The sequence below is a fragment of the Branchiostoma belcheri genome, unplaced genomic scaffold, assembly GCF_001625305.1.
Source record: "Branchiostoma belcheri isolate BF01 breed outbred unplaced genomic scaffold, Haploidv18h27 scaffold179, whole genome shotgun sequence".
Taxonomy (NCBI): Eukaryota; Metazoa; Chordata; class Leptocardii; order Amphioxiformes; family Branchiostomatidae; genus Branchiostoma; species Branchiostoma belcheri.
This window is the reverse complement of record NW_017803257.1, coordinates 232,012-249,090: the sequence shown is the minus strand read 5'-3', so window position 1 is coordinate 249,090 and position 17,079 is coordinate 232,012. Positions and strand designations below refer to the sequence as shown.

Sequence of the window (17,079 nt, the reverse complement as noted above, 5' to 3'; positions counted from 1 at the left end):
CTGGATTTGGGTAATCAGGTTTGTCAACTTTGACCTTTGCCCCATCCGTATTGTTTGTCACCTTTGATGACGCTTGTCCGCCATTTTGAGCCGTCCGAGGGTGTCATTTATCTCCAATCTGAGGCGATTTCCAACTCACTTCGGCTCTAAACCTACTCTGGGCAGTTTTGAAAGACAGGTAAGACCTTTTTGTACAGCCTACACTCGCTGTGTCACGGTACCGCAGCAGATACTTCAAATCGGGATACGTGAATTATCTAAGGTATACATGGGGAGGGGGGCAGATCGACCCAGATAGGGTATCTGATATCCAATTTCCAATATCACTGGTCTCTTTCCAAATATACTGGCTATGGGGGTCATATAGACTGTATCATTGTCAATAAATAGTACGGAAATATCACCATGCTTAAAATTCTGGTGTTTTATTTTTGGGCTTACAAAGAAACGGATAGTATGTAAACGTTGTCGACGATTCAATTTGAGAGATTTTATCTTTGCTTTCAGAAAATTATGGACCAGAGACGCAGTGAGATTCCTGCGGACGAGCTGCCAACTGTGCACCCTGGGAACGAGACAAGCAGCAGCGAGGACCCGGCAACAGACACGGGAGAACAGCAGGACAAGGCAGGGGACATTCTATCGGAGGAAACGCACGGGGTAAACTCTGTCCATCCTGCCGTACAGAGTCCAACAGAGCAGACGGACGGGCCTGTGGTGAAAGGTACTGTGGACAAACGTTTCAAGTGTGACCGGTGTTACTATTCTGCGGCACGTAAAGTCAGTTTAGACATACACATGTCTAAACACACTGGAGACAAACCCTACATGTGCGGGGAGTGCGAATTTAGGACGGCTGACAGGTCTCACCTATCCAGGCATATGAAAAAGCATACTGGGGAAAGACTTTACAAATGTGACCATTGTGGCTATTCTGCTGCACAGAAAAGTGATGTGCACAAACACATGGCTAAACACACTGGAGACAAACCCTACATGTGCGGGGAGTGCGGATACAGGACGGCTGACAGGTCTAACCTATCCGTGCATATGAAAAAGCATACTGGGGAAAGACTTTACAAATGTGATCAGTGTGGCTATTCTGCTGCACAGAAAAGTGATGTGCACAAACACATGGGTAAACACACCGGAGAAAAACCCTACATGTGCGGGGAGTGCGGATACAGGACGGCTGACAGGTCTGCCTTAAATAGACATATGAAAAAACACACAGGTGAGAAACCCTACAAATGTGACCAGTGTGACTATTCTACTGCACACAAAGTCTGTTTAGACCAACACATGCTTAGACACACTGGCGATAAACCCTACATGTGTGGGAAGTGCGGATACAGGACAGCTGATAGGTCCCATCTAACTGTACATATGAGAAAACATACAGGAGAGAAACCCTACAAGTGTGGCCGTTGCGACTATTCTGCTTCACAGAAAGTCAATTTAGACACACACATGGCTAAACACACTGGGGACAAGCCCTACATGTGCGGGGAGTGCGGATACAGGACAGCTTTTAGGTCTTGCCTAACCGTGCATATGAGAAAACATACTGGGGAAAAACCTTATAAATGTGACCAGTGTGACTATTCTGCCGTACAGAAAGTCCATTTAGACCAACACATGCTTAATAGACACACTTAAGACAAACCCTACATGTGTGGGGAGTGTGGCTTTAGGACGGCTACTAGACCTAACCTGTCCCTGCATATGAGAAAACATACAGGTGAGAAACCTTACAAATGTGACCAGTGTGACTATTCTGCTGCACAGAAAGGTCCTTTAGACCGACACATGGCTAAACACACCGGAGACAAACCCTAAATGTGTGGGGAGTGCGGATACAGGACAGCTGACAGGTCTAGCCTAACCCTGCACATGAGAAAACATACAGGTGAGAAACCCTACAAATGTGACCAGTGTGACTATTCTGCTGCACAGAAAGGTCTTTTAGACCGACACATGACTAAACATACATGAGACAAACCCTACATGTGTGGGGAGTGTGACCATAACCTAACTGTGCCTATGAGAAAACAAACAGGAGAAAACCCCTACAAGTGTGTTCAGTGTAACTATTCTTCTGCGCATAAGAGGTCATTACAACTACACATAGCTACACCTGGTGGTGAGAAACCCTAAATCTGTGACCAGTGCGACTACGCTGCTACACGGAATATCCATCGATGCCGAAACATGGCTAAACACACTGGTAACAGGTCAGCTCATAGCAGCAACCCTTCCATACATATATGACATACGGGTGAAGAACCTACTGCGGATATTCCACATCACGGAAAGTAACTTTAGTTCGCCACCTAGCAAAGTACACTGTTGAAACGCCTTAAATGTATACAAATGTATATATAGATAAGTTAGAATGTAGAAGTACACTTGCCTTATATGTTTATATAACAATTGTTTATGTAGAAACGTTACAATTAAGACGTTATGTCCGTGTTTTAGTGGACAAAAATTCTCAGAGAGTTTTGTGTAGTCGTCAGTGTTAGCTTCTGTGTTGTGGAGAGTCTTGCGAGAGAATCAACGATAATGGTGATGATAAGAAAGTAACTTAATTGAAAATGACTTTTTTCCTGGTTACTAGTGAATTCTTTCATCAGTGGCAACTTTGGAAGGATAAGGATACTAACCTCCAAATTTTCGATGGCTTTCAGTCCATCTTATTCACGGAGTGGCCTAATCTCGTGAGAGCGCGAGACTAGGCCCGAGACTTGCATCGGTCTGCCGGGCCCCACCCGTATATACGTGACAAATGAATCTCTTCAACGACTTTTTGCCTGACTTGTTTTACACCATGTATCTATTGATGTAACTTAGGACTAGATCTGTTGTTCCCTTTAGATGATATAGTGATTAACATTGGCAATGACAATGTTACCAGTATTACTTACTAATAGCTAATACTCCATATATACGTGTATACATCCTTGGTAGATAAATAGATAGATCGATAGGTAGATGGTTACTACAAGAAGGACAACTTTAGGGAAGAACTCGAGATATTTTTTTTTTATCATTTATAAGTATGGTTAAAACTTTATTGTTTTTGCTAACATATATATATATCCTGTACGTAGAATGGCTTTATTCATACATATAGTAGTAGTAGTAGTAGTAGTAGTAAGCCTTTATTTAAACTCGCTTGTTAGCTTAGTTAACTTCGTTAGATCTTTAGTTGTAGAAGACCGTACGAAAGTGCCTGTACTTTTTGTTGGGCCAATTAAAAAACTCGTCAATATACATTGTTGGGCTTGTTAGCTTAGTTAACTTCGTTAGATCTTTAGTTGTAGAAGACCATACGAAAGTACCTGTACTTTTTGTTGTGCCTATTAAAATCTCGTCAATATACATTCAAAGTTATAATGAAGCCACAGTAGTTATTTACGCATAGGTCTTTACGATATCGCACGAAATAAAGGTGTTCAAACCACTTCCAACGGGTTGAATATACATGTATTTTCGTTAGGTCCCGTCATGAAGTAAGATGATACACACACCAAAAAGCAGTTACTCAAGCAACTGGATATGAAGATCCACTAGCTTTCGTCAGTGAGTGAGAGACCAGAGGAGAATTGTAGGTTTATAAGCACAAACTATTGATTGATATGCAAATAAAGTGAAGACAAGTCACTGACGAAAGCTAGTGGATACTTACTAAGCTGAAACGTCTTACCGTTTCCAAAATCATATCCAGTTGCTTGAGTAACTGCTTTTTGGCGTATTGTATTACCTGGATGTCTAACCTTCATCGACGTAAGATGATAGACACCCCGATAGCTCTAAATTATAACTTATTACAGCATCTAAAAGTGATATTAAACTGTTACCTTATTACAGTCTTGATTGTTACAGTGATATTAATGACTGTTTCATTGTTACAGTCTTGATTGTTACAGTGGTATTAAACTGTTACATTGTTACAGTCTTGATTGTTACAGTGGTATTAAAACTGTTACATTGTTAAAGTCTTGATTGTTGCAGTGGTAGTAAAACTGTTACATTGTTATAGTCTTGTTATAGTTGTTACATTGATATTAAACTGAATAAAGAAAATGAGAAGAAAAAGAAAGAACTAGCACACCAAGCATCCTGTTACACTGGCACACAGTTAAAAAATTACAGATGCGCATTGAACCACAAGAGTTCTTTTTTATTTTAGAAACCACCAAAAAGTGCAAAATCTTAAGCATTCTTAACAGTCTCAATTACAGACAGCAGATTTATCAGTGGTAACGAACTGTTACATTGTTACAGCCTTGATTGTTACACTGTTGCATTGTAACAGTCGTTATAATAATATATATTAATACCAGTGTTAGATTGCTACAATCGTAATTGTTACAGTGGTAACGAACTGTTACATTGTTACAGTCTAGATTGTTACAGTAGTATTAAACTCTTATATTGTTTCAATCTTGAGTGCTACAGTGGTATTAAAGTGTTACACTTGGTCGTTACAGTAGTGTTAAACTCTTACATTGTTTCAGTCTTGAGTGCTACAGTGGTATTACATTGTTACAGCCCTGTTCGTTACAGTGGTGTTAAACTGTTACTTGGTTACAGCCATGTTTAAATGTCACAGGTTCTTCAATTGCTCCGTCAAACATCCATATAACACGACAATTACAAATCTACTGATGTCGTTGATGTACAATTGACATTCCTTCACTTGAAATTCTTTTACATATTGGCGATTAAATCCTATACTTAGATGCTTCTTACTAATAACACGTTATATTGGCACCGTAAGCCTTTCCTTCCATGACAGAACCATCATTTCTGACTTGTTCCAGGTGTTTTCTTACCAAAGTTCACTCAATTCCAGTGTTGCCAAATTTTTCCCAAGTAAACGTGATATGATTAAGTCATCAGAAGAACATTCGGTACCTTGTCTACAATAAGTACTAATAAGTGATAAAACTGTGCATGTTATTTTGGTACGTCGTCTACCTCTGTGACGGATGCAACTTTTCGTAAGACTTTTTGTCTTCCAAACATTTAAAAACACGTGTTGCCCGTTCTTTACCGAATAATCTTCAATGATCCTGCCTTCAGAAGGACATTTTGCATCTGTACAATGTGTCGTTATGAATAACAATATTGATAGAGGTAATGAAAAATATGAATATATTATTGGCACAGCGTCTACTTCTACCACAAAATCACCATTTCTAAACTTGTTACTTTTAAAATATTCAAGAAAAGTTACATCTGAATGTTGCCCTTATTTTCATTAAGTAAACTTGATATGATTCTGCCATCAGAAGGACATTCTGTGCCTTGACTAAATAAGTAAAAAGTAATACATGTAATAAGTAATAAAATTATGAATGTTATATTGGTACACCGTGTACTTCTGTGACAGAACCGCTATTTCTTAAGACTTGGTCAAGTTGTTGCCTCCCAAATTCACTCAATTCGAGTGTTGCCAATATTTTACAAAATACATTTTCTATGATTCTGCCACCAGAAGGACATTGTATGCCTTTACATTGTATAGTAATAAGTAACAATAATAACAATAGTAAAACCAATAAATTATAAGCATATAGATGTTCTGTTGGCACAGCGTCTAATTCTACAAAAGAATAACCATTACTAAACCTGCTACCTTTCAAATATTCAGGAAAACTTACATCTGAATGATTCCCTCATTTTCATCAAGTAAACTCGACATGATTCTGCCTTCAGTAGGACATTGTGTGTCTTGACTAAATGTGTTGACAAATGTTCCATATGAAAACAAGCGTGACTACCATTGTACAGAACTGCTCCGTTCCATTCAGTATTTCTACTTTGCGGATCCAACTTTTGTAAAAAAAAATGTTGATCTAAAACAATGCTGTAATTGCCGGTCTTAAGTTGTACTACAGCAGCTATACAGCAGTGGTGAGACTCTCGACAGTCGCCTATGGACGTTCTGAAAAACAAAAGGTTAGAATTATCAGGGATGAGCTGTGGAATTATTTAGTAAAGACTTGGTTTGTAACAGGAGCAATGATGGTCTGCCGCTTATTCTGTGCTGTGTTTACCGGATGGAAGGGTTTCAGAAAATAGTGAGGATATAATAGATACCTGGAGCAGCCTGGCATATGAAGCGAAACTTCTCGTGGCATTTTTCGTCGTTCCACTTGTCTTTCAGAAATGGCATTCCGGAGTAAACGACGCAATCTTCGCCACGCCTGACGTCGTTCGGTTCTCCAGGACCCCAGGAGCTGTACGGCCCAAGTGCAGACCCGTCCACCCACTCAAACCGCCCCTCTTCGCCCTGATCGTGCAGGCCGAACCAGAAGGCACAACTCTTGCACACGGAGTTGTACAGGGTGATGAGGAAGGCGTTGGTGTCCGCGTCTCGGGGCATGGCGAGGGTGCCGCCGTCTGCACCACAGGCCGCGCCCGCATCGCTGAAGGACCTGCCTGTGTTGAAGGCCTTGTAGCAGATTCCACGCCAGATTGTGTAACCTTCAGGACAAGATACTGTAAAAGAAGGTTTATATTAGCAACATGTTATAGATGGGTCATATATTGATATCATTATATACATGCGATAAATACCCCCGGGATGAATTCCATATACGAATATCTAATATGTACTACCCCCCCCCCACCACACACACACACTTACACATAATGAAACAGTGACCTGCATCATCTGTTTTTAAGAAAAAAATGACGTTTTCAAATAGACCAACATAAAGGGAAAACATAGCAGATTAAAATGCAATTTATAATTACGTAAAGTCTTCGCAATCTCATGAAGACGCTTCTCCAAAGTGCCGGTTCGGCTTCGCTCGTTGACCAGGTCGCGTTTCAAGTCGTCAACAGTGGTGGACATGCCGTCTTGGTCGCGCTTCAAGGCGTCAACAGTGGCGGACAGTCGGTGCACGTCGTCTTGGTCGCGCTTCAAGGCGTCAACAGTGGCAGACAGTCGGCGCAAGGCGTCTTGGTCGCGCTTCAAGGCGTCAACAGTGGCAGACAGTCGGCGCAAGGTGTCTCGGTCGCGCTTCAAGGCGTCAACAGGGGCAGACAGTCGGCGCAAGGTGTCTTGGTCGCTCTTCAAGGCGTCTTGGTCGCGCTTTAAGGCAGCTTGGTCGCGCTTCAGGGCGTCAACCGTGGTGGACAGTTGGCGCAAGTCTCGTTTGACAGTCGTCGACAATTGAGATATTTCCTGAAAACATATTTTATACGCGCTTCAAAATACCGAATGTAAGAAGCATATTTACGAAAACCTGCAAAAAAAGTCATTTTTTATATAAACAGAATGAGAATCAGAGAAAAAAAACTCGAACAAGCTTTGTGGTACTAGAATGTTACCTGTTTGTTGCTGAACGTCAGAGGGGCGAGTCCCACGGCGACCAGGCCAAGTAACACGGCGATGCCGGCTGCCAGCAGGCAGCTGCGGCGGGCGCGGAGGAAGCTACAGACACCACGGCGGCCGCTCGCTCCACCCGAATACGTGCCGTCTGGTAGGAAAAACATACTAGTATTTCGCTCGGGCTATTTTTTTTTACATGGACGTTCCGAATCAACGTGTAATGAATGAATATTCGAGTTTAATGTCACATCAACACACACGCACATACATACACACACACATGCTCATGCACACGCACACACACACACACACACACACACACACACACACACACCACGGCACCAAATGTGCACAGTTGCAAGAACGTTCGAGTATCCTGCTAATGAATTTCATATAAGGAACTTTGAGTAAGGGATGGATTTCTTGTTGTCATTTACCCATACAGTGAAGTACAATACAAAAGACGAAAAGTGTTCATATACTTTCTCTACAGGAATAGTTTTTTCTGCTTGTACAAATATCCACTGTAAAAAACAGGTCAGAAAAGCGTCGGTTACCTGCAGACGTTGCGTAACGTTTCGCCTCCTCGGCGTTTTTGTACGTGTGTGAAGACGTGTCCTGGTCTTCCTGCTGCTTGTCAGAAGCGCCGTTGCCGTGGCGGACACGCCCGCGTGAACCACTCTGCTGGACGGGAAGGGGTTGGGGTGGCGGCCCGCTGGGTTGGGGGCTGTCGGGGCCGGAGAAAGGCGACCGGACAGGCTCTGCCTGCTCGTACATTTCGACTGTGCAGACAGCAGGTACGCAGTACAACAACCAACGTCAAGGCGCGTGCATATTCACAAGGGCGCCACGATTAGTCTGAAGAAGGAAGGATACCTTGCCCGTATTAGGAGTGGTGACGTGGTATGACGTCTTTCGTATTGCATTTTGTTTTTCTAGAAGAAGCAGACTCATTTTCGTGGAAGAAGAATTAATCCTGCCTGGCAATCTCGTGATTTTACAGACATGTGCGCATGTACACAAACGTTGCCATATATACATGTACCAGAGATGCCCCCCCCCCCAACACACTTCTGTAGTTGTCTACAAAATCTTATTTTTTATCCGGTATATCTGATGCTATTTATGTTTATTTTAGTGTATTTACGTTGAATGTGTTTACCCTTGTTGCAATATGTATGATATATGTGTTAGTTGCCTAGTGCCAGCGCTGTTTTGTCTTGCTGCAATCTGAATAAAGAAAATGAGAATAAAAAGAAAGAACTAACACACCAAACATCCTGTTACACTGGCACACAGTTTAAAAAATTACAGATGCGCATTGAACCACAACAGTTCTTTTTTATTGTAGAAACCACCAAAAAGTGCAAAATCTTAAGCAGTCTTAACAGTCTCAATTACAGGCAGCAGATTTAACAGTGGTTATAAACTGTTGCATTGTTACAGCCTTGATTGTTACACTGTTGCATTGTAACAGTCGTTATAATAATATATATTAATACCAGTGTTAGATTGCTACAATCGTAATTGTTACAGTGGTAACGAACTGTTACATTGTTACAGTCTAGATTGTTACAGTAATATTAAGCTTTACATTGTTTCAGTCTTGAGTGCTACAGTGATATTAAATTGTTACACTTGGTCGTTACAGTGGTGTTAAACTGTTACATGGTTACAGCCATATTTAATGTCACAGGTCCTTCAATTGCTCCGTCAAACATCCATATAACACGACAATTACAAATCTACTGATGTCGTTGATGTACAATTGAAATTCTTTTACTTGAAATTCTTTTACATACTGGCGATTAAATCCTATACGTATATGCTTCTTACTAATAACACGTTATATTGGCACCGTAAGCCTTTCCTTCCACGACAGAACCATCATTTCTGACTTGTTCCAGGTGTTTTCTTACCAAAGTTCACTCAATTCCAGTGTTGCCAAATTTTTCCCAAGTAAACGTGATATGATTAAGTCATCAGAAGAACATTCGGTACCTTGTCTACAATAAGTACTAATAAGTGATAAAACTGTGCATGTTATATTGGTACGTCGTTCACCTCTGTTACGGATCCAACTTTTGAAAATACTTTTTGTCTTCCAAACATTAAAAACACGTGTTGCCCGTTCTTTACCAAATAATCTTCAATGATCCTGCCTTCAGAAGGACATTTTGCATCTGTACAATGTGTCGTTATGAATAACAATATTGATAGAGGTAATGAAAAATATGAATATTGTATTGGCACAGCGTCTACTTCTACCACAAAATCACCATTTCTAAACTTGTTACTTTTAAAATATTCAAGAAAAGTTACATCTGAATGTTGCCCTTATTTTCATTAAGTAAACTTGATATGATTCTGCCATCAGAAGGACATTCTGTGCCTTGACTAAATAAGTAAAAAGTAATACATGTAATAAGTAATAAAATTATGAATGTTATATTGGTACACCGTGTACTTCTGTGACAGAACCGCTATTTCTTAAGACTTGCTCAAGTTGTTGTCTCCCAAATTCACTCAATTCGAGTATTTCCAATGTTTTACAAAATACACTCTCTATAATTCTGCCACCAGAAGGACATTGTGTGCCTGTACATTGTATAGTAATAAGTAACAATAATAACAAAAGTAAAAACCAATAAAATGTAAAAGTTCTATTGGCACAGCGTCTACTTCTACCACAGAATCACAATCCCTAAACCTGCTACCTTCCACATATTCAGGAAAACTTACATCTGAATGTTTCACTCATTTCTATCAAGTAAACTTGATATGGTTCTGCCTTCAGAAGGACATTGTGTGTCTTGACTAAATGTGTTGACAAATGTTCCATATGAAAACAAGCGTGACTACCATTGTACAGAACTGCTCCGTTCCATTCAGTATTTCTACTTTGCGGATTCAACTTTTGTAGAAAACTGTTGATCTAAAACAATGCTATAATTGCCGGTCTTAAGTTGTACTACAGCAGCTATACAGCAGTGGTGAGACTCTCGACAGTCGCCTATGGACGTTCTGAAAAACAAAAGGTTAGAATTATCAGGGATGAGCTGTGGAACGATTTAGTAAAGACTTGGTTTGTAACAGGAGCAATGATGGTCTGCCGCTTATTCTGTGCTGTGTTTACCGGATGGAAGGGTTTCAGAAAATAGTGAGGATATAATAAGTACCTTGAGCAGCCTGGCATATGAAGCGAAACGTCCTGTGGCATCCGTCGTCGCTCCACTTGTCTTTCCGAGATGGCAGTGCGGAGTAAAGGACGCAATCGTAGTCGCCCCCATATTTGGTGCCGGTCGGCTGTCCCGGACCCCAGGAGGTGTACGGCCCAAGTGCAGAACCGTCCACCCACTCAAACTTTCCCTCTTCGCTCTGATCGTGCAGGCCGATCCAGAAGGCATCCGTGTCGCTCACGGAGTTGTACAGGGAGATGAGGAAGGCGTTGGTCTCGGCGTCTCGGGGCATGGCGAGGGTGCCGCCGTCTGCACGACAGGCCGCGGCCGCGTCGCGGAAGGTCTTGAGTGTGTTGAATGCCTTGTAGCAGATGTCACGCCAGATTGTGTAACCCTTTGGGGCAAGATGCTGGAAAATAATGTTTATATTAGCAACCTGTCATAGACGGGTCATATGAATATCATTAAATACATGCAATAAATCAACCCCCGGGATATATTCGATATACGAATATTTAAAATGGACTACCCCCCCCCCCCACTCACACATGTAATGAAATAGTGACCTGCATTACCTGTTTTTTTCAACAAATGACGTTTTCAAATAGACCAACATAAAGGGAAAACATAACAGATTAAAACGCAATTTATAATTACGTAAAGTCTTCTCAATCTTATGAAGACGCTGCTCCAAGGTGGCGATTCGGCTTCGCTCGTTGTCCAGGTCGCGTTTTACGTCGTCAACAGCGGTGGACATGCCGTCTTGGTCACGCTTCAAGGCCTCAACAGTGGCGGACATGCCGTCTTGGTCGCTTTTCAGGGCGTCAACAGTGGTGGACATGCCGTCTTGGTCGCGCTTCAAGGCGTCTTGGTCGCTTTTCAGGGCGTCAACAGTGGTGGACATGCCGTCTTGGTCGCGTTTCAATTGCGATATTTCCTACAAAGGTATATACGTACGTCAGAATACCAAACGTAAGAAGCAAACTTACCAAAAACTGCAGATAATTCTTTCTTGTACCCTCCTTAAAAGCAGAATGAGAATAAGAAAAACAGCCTAACAAAAGCTTTCTGGTATAAGACCGTTACCTGTTTGTTGCTGAACGTCAAAGGGGCGAGTCCCACAGCGCACAGGCTAAGCAGCACGGCGATGCCGGCGGCGAGGAAGCTGCGGCGGGCGCGGAGGAAACTACAGACACCACGGCGGCCGCTCGCTCCACCCGGATATCCGCCATCTGGTAGGAAAAAAACATGCTTACATGCTTCGCTCGGGTAATTATTTAATACATGTTAATGAATGAATACACTAGTTTAATGCCAGACCAACATACAAGCACGTCCGCACACGCATCACACAAGCACACACACACACACACACACACACACACACACACACACGCACGCACGCACGCACACACACACACACACACACGCATGCACACACACACACACACTCACATACATACATACATACATACATATGCCTACATACACACACACCTAATGACCGTATGTTTTAGGACTGATATCAGAAACACCATGACTTCTTAAGTCCCGTTGCTGCCTTTATGAAGCTGGGGATTCCATCGCACCAAATGCCCACCGGTGCGGGAACCAAAGCTGGATAATTCTCAAATGTGGGGTTATAGTCACAAGAGATCCAAAAGTAAAATTCTCCTAGTAAACTGCCAGAGTGTGCGGAACAAAACATCTAAACTGGCGACAGTACTTGACACTTACAATTCAGATATAGTAGCAGGTACAGAGTCATGGCTCAACCAAAACATAGCAAGTAGTGAAATATTCCCCAGCAACTACATAGCACACCGGAAAGACAGACAAACTGGCCAAGGAGGTGGTGTATTTCAGGCTTACAGGGATGATCTAATTGTTACCCATAGGCCAGACCTAGACACAGACTGCGAGCTTCTGTGGACACAAACTCAACTTGTAGGAAGAAAACAACTGATAATAGGTACATACTACAGACCCCCATCAGACCAGGGCAATAGTCTGGATGAACTTGACAGGTCTATAGGTAAATTGGGAGCTAAAGTAAACTCTGACAATGGGATCATACTTGGGGACTTCAACACCCCAGGCATCAATTGGGGCATTAGTACAACTGACAACACTCAGACCCACACAGGTCAAGCAGAGAAACTTCTGTGCCTAATGGATAACCACGGGTTATCCCAAACAGTGCAAGAAGCATCTAGAAATGGTAACCTTTTGGATCTGGTTTTGGGTAATAACCCCAATATAATTGAAAAGACTACAGTTGTTAAGTGACCATGACATGGTTCTGGTGGATGTTAACTTGGCACCGAAACAAAACAGGAAACCCAAGAGAAAAGTTTACATTCGCACAAAAGCCGATGAACCAGCCATCACGAAAGATCTCACGGACTATATATGCCAATAACTTTGACAAAAGAACAGAGGACATGTCAGTATCACAGAAGTGGGCAGACTTCAAAGGCAAGATGGAACTTACTATGAACAGGCACATCCCAAGCAAAATGACTTCAAGCCGATACAACCTGCCCTGGTTTAACAGAAATCTAAGGCAACATTGTCGTAAGAAACAGCGCCTTTATAACAAAGCTAAGAAAACAGAACAAGACAAAGACTGGAACAAATATAAGAGAGTTAAGAAGGGGGTTCAGAAAAGCACTCAAAATATGTGGCAGACATACTCGGAGAAGCTATAGTTGACAAACCCAAAACATTCTGGTCGTACATAAAAGGACTAAGGATAGACCTTATCGGGGTAGCACCCCTAAAGGTGGGAAATACCATCATCAGTGACAGTGGGGGAAAAAAGCAGAAGCACTCAGCTCACAATTCAAAAGCGTTTTCACCGAAGAAGACACAACAGATATGCCATCTCTGGGTCAGCCATGTACTCCTCCCATGGAAGACATAAAATATTCTTTTGTTGGCGTGGAAAAAATGCTTGAGGGTCTCAACCCATCTAAAGCATGCGGTCCAGACCAAATAGCACCCTGGCTCCTGAAAATGACAGCTATTGAAATCGCACCTGTGTCAACCAATATTTTTCAACACTCGTTGAACATCGGAGAGATACCTAAAGACTGGAGGGATGCAAATATTTGCGCCATTTTCAAAAAGGGAGATAGAGCGGTACCCAGCAACTACAGACCTGTTTCACTGACCTGTGTGTCCTGTAAACTGCTTGAAGACATCGTCCACAACGAAGTGATGAAGCATTTAGAAAGTCACAACATATTGACGGACTACCAGCATGGATTTAGAGCTAAGCGATCCACAGAAACACAACTCATAGTAACAGTTTATGACATAGCTGGTGCACTGAACAGGAAAAAGGAAATAGTTTAGCGATACTTGACTTCTCAAAAGCGTTCGACAAAGTTCCCCATGGTAGGCTCATCTCAAAACTGCAGTACTATGGAATCCAAGGAACAACTCTAAATTGGTTAAAAGCCTTTCTAACCAACAGGGAGAAAACAGTAGTGGTGGGAGGGAAGGCTTCGGCTCCATTTAGAGTAGCGTCAGGAGTTCCGCAAAGAACTGTCCTTGGACAATTGCTATTCCTCTTGTATATTAATGACCTACCAGATCAGCTTGATTCAAAGGTGAGATTATTTGCCGATGACTGTCTGTTGTATGTAGAGCTTTCTACACAGAATGACTCACACCTTCTACAAAAAGATCTGAACACGCTGGAAGAATGGCAAAGCAAATGGCTTATGCAGTTCAACCCAGAAAATGCTACATTATGCATATATCAAACAAACGAACCCCACATATAACTAGCTATCTGTTCTGTGGTCAAGCTTTGGCAACAACAAAAAAACATCCGTATCTCGGTGTTACATTGACAAGTAGCCTTAAGTGGGGCACCCATGTTAACAACATCACTGCGAAGGACAAATAAACATTGGGAGTTATTAGGCGGAATCTGTGGTCATGTCCAACATGGGTAAAATCACTTGCTTACACGTCGCTTGTAAGACCAAACCTAGAATATGCCGCGACAGTATGGAATCCATTTACAACGAAAGACAAAGATAAACTGGAAAGGGTACAGAATCAAGCTGCAAGATTCTGCACGAACCATCAAAGGGGTGCTAGTGTAACGGAAATAAAAAGAAACCTACAGTGGGGGTCACTGGGAGACAGACGTAGAATGTCCAGACTGTGCATGATGTACAAAATGACTAATAAACTGATGAAAGTACCAACCACAAAGTATCTGATACCAGCCCAGAAAAGAACAAGAATCTAGCTATCTAGCTAGCTGCCGCCGCGCCGCCTGTGTTACGCCGAAGGGCGGTTATACCGGCTATACCGATACAGATACCCTGCTGATGAATTTTACATGCGGGGCGTACCGTTAAGATTGGAGGGATTTCTTGTTGCATCAAATTTATCCATATAGCAAGCTATGCAATAGTCGATAAGTAATATACCCTCCCTAAAGGTACCCTGGGGGCCATCCTCGTTGGGCGTCGGGGAGAGTTAGTAAACGCGCGCGGGCGTTTTGGCGGGGGACCTAGGGGGTTTGCGTAATTACTATCAGCGCGCGGCCTAGAGGGTTTCCGCATGTGGTTTCAGCGCGCGGCCTAGAGGGTTTCCGCATGTGGTGCCCAGCGTAGGGCGGGGAGGGCGTGTGCCGGGGACGGGCTATCCAGGGCCCGCGCGCGTTTACTAACTCGCCCAACGAGGATGGCCCCCAGGGTACCCTAAAGGTTGATTTTCTTCTGATTGTACAAATATCCACTGTAAAAGGCAGGTGTGAAAAGCGCCGGTTACCTGCAGACGTTGCGTAACGTTTCGCCTCCTCGGCGTTTTCGTACGTGTGTGAAGACGTGTCCTGGTCTTCCCGCTGCTTGTCCGAAGCACCGTTGCCATGGCGGGCACGCCCGCGTGAACCACTCTGACGGACGGGACTGGGTTGGGGTGGCGGCTCGCTGGGTTGGGGGCTGTCGGGGCCGGAGAAAGGCGACCGGACAGGCTCTGCCTGCTCGTACATTTCGACCGTACTGTGCAGACTGTATTGTCGCGCAGTACCTGTGTATACTATAACTGAACAAATCATGAATAATACCTTGATTAGTCTGACGGAGTAAGGCTCTTATTCAGAAGAATGACGTGGCATGAGGTGATGCAATAGCATTTTGTTTTTATGCAAGAGCCAGACTCATTTTCGTGGAAAAAGAGGTAATCTGGGCTGGTAAGCAGGAGATCAAACACATCTATTCACACGTGGAGAGAACTCGTGATGTAATCACGTGATTTTACAAACATGTGCGCATGCTCCAACTCTGTCGTATACAGATTCAGTAGAGACGCCCAAGCCCACTTCTTTGGTTGTCGACAATTTAATAGCTATTTTGTATACGATATATCTGATGCTATTTATCGTTAACGTTATTTGATTGTATTTAAGTTGTGTTTACCCTAATGTGGTAGCTGCATAGAGCCAGCATTTGTATTGTCTTGAATCTCAATAAAGCTAAAGAGAATGAAGATAAAATTAAGAAAGAATAAAGACAGACTACTAGAAACTTCCTAGATGGGGTAAAAACGTGATCATTTTCTATTCATAATTTCTAAATATCTACAAAATCAAACCTGCTAGCACCATGCGTACAAAATCATATGATAACTGGAAAGGCCGACATTTGCTCGGGAGCAAATGCAACAAATGACTTCAACACGTCCCCCGTACCAAAAATGGACCTTTCCCTCTCCTGCACGAAATGGACTGTTCCTAAATTACCCCTGTCCAAAATGTAAAGTGTTCCAATAGTCTATACCTTCATGCATCAATGGAATCTTCCAAATCCTTCCGCTGTCGGAACATGTAGAACCCGAGTGTTCTTTTTGGAACTGTCAGTTGGGGATTTGGGTTTTCAAGCTACAATCGCTATTTTTACTCAAAATAAGGTAAATAAAATAAATTCAGAAGGCCGTAGACTGTATTGTCACGCAGTGTATAGCTGTGCAAAAATCCATGAATATATAAAATAATACCTTAATTGGTCTGACGAGGTATGGTTACTTTTACCCTTATTTGGAAGAATGACGTGGTATGAGGTGATGCAATAGCAGCTAATTTTTATGCAAGAGCCAGACTTATTTTCGTGGAAAAAAAGGTACTCTGTGCTGGTAAGCAGGAGATCAAACACATCTATTCACACGTGGAGAGAACTCGTGATGTAATCACGTGATTTTACAAACATGTGCGCATGCTCCAACTCTGCCGTATACACATTCAGTAGAGACGCCCAAGACCCCCTCCCACTTCTTTGGTTGTCGACAAGATGGCTTTTTTGTAGTCGATATATATTATTTGACTATCGTCATTTGATTATATTTACGTTGTGTTTATCGTTGTTGTCATTTATAATATGTAACTCGTAACGTTGTCTGCCGATCTAGGAGCTGAAATTTTATTCTATTTATTCCATGACAAAATGTCAGAATAATTCTCTGTATTTATGATCGCTTACTATTAATTTATTTTTTTTCATATTTCCGAACATTTCATGACTAGATATG

The 17,079-nt window shown here is 42.4% G+C and overlaps 1 protein-coding gene and 1 pseudogene across 1 annotated transcript; one reads left to right on the top strand and one right to left on the bottom strand.

Annotated features, from left to right (window-relative positions):
- The first annotated feature begins 67 nt into the window (after positions 1-67).
- Positions 68-1,300, top strand: LOC109467252 (annotated as a pseudogene).
- Positions 1,301-5,856: 4,556 nt separating this feature from the next.
- LOC109467246 (CD209 antigen-like) lies at positions 5,857-15,703 on the bottom strand. Its single transcript, XM_019765189.1, has 6 exons — positions 15,328-15,703; positions 11,617-11,762; positions 11,220-11,467; positions 6,772-7,226; positions 6,112-6,513; positions 5,857-5,956 (listed from the first exon to the last, which is right to left on the bottom strand). Exons 1-6 carry the CDS (start codon positions 15,611-15,613, stop codon positions 5,946-5,948), a joined length of 1,548 nt encoding a protein of 515 aa, XP_019620748.1. The 5' UTR covers positions 15,614-15,703; the 3' UTR covers positions 5,857-5,945.
- Between the last annotated feature and the right edge of the window lie 1,376 nt (positions 15,704-17,079).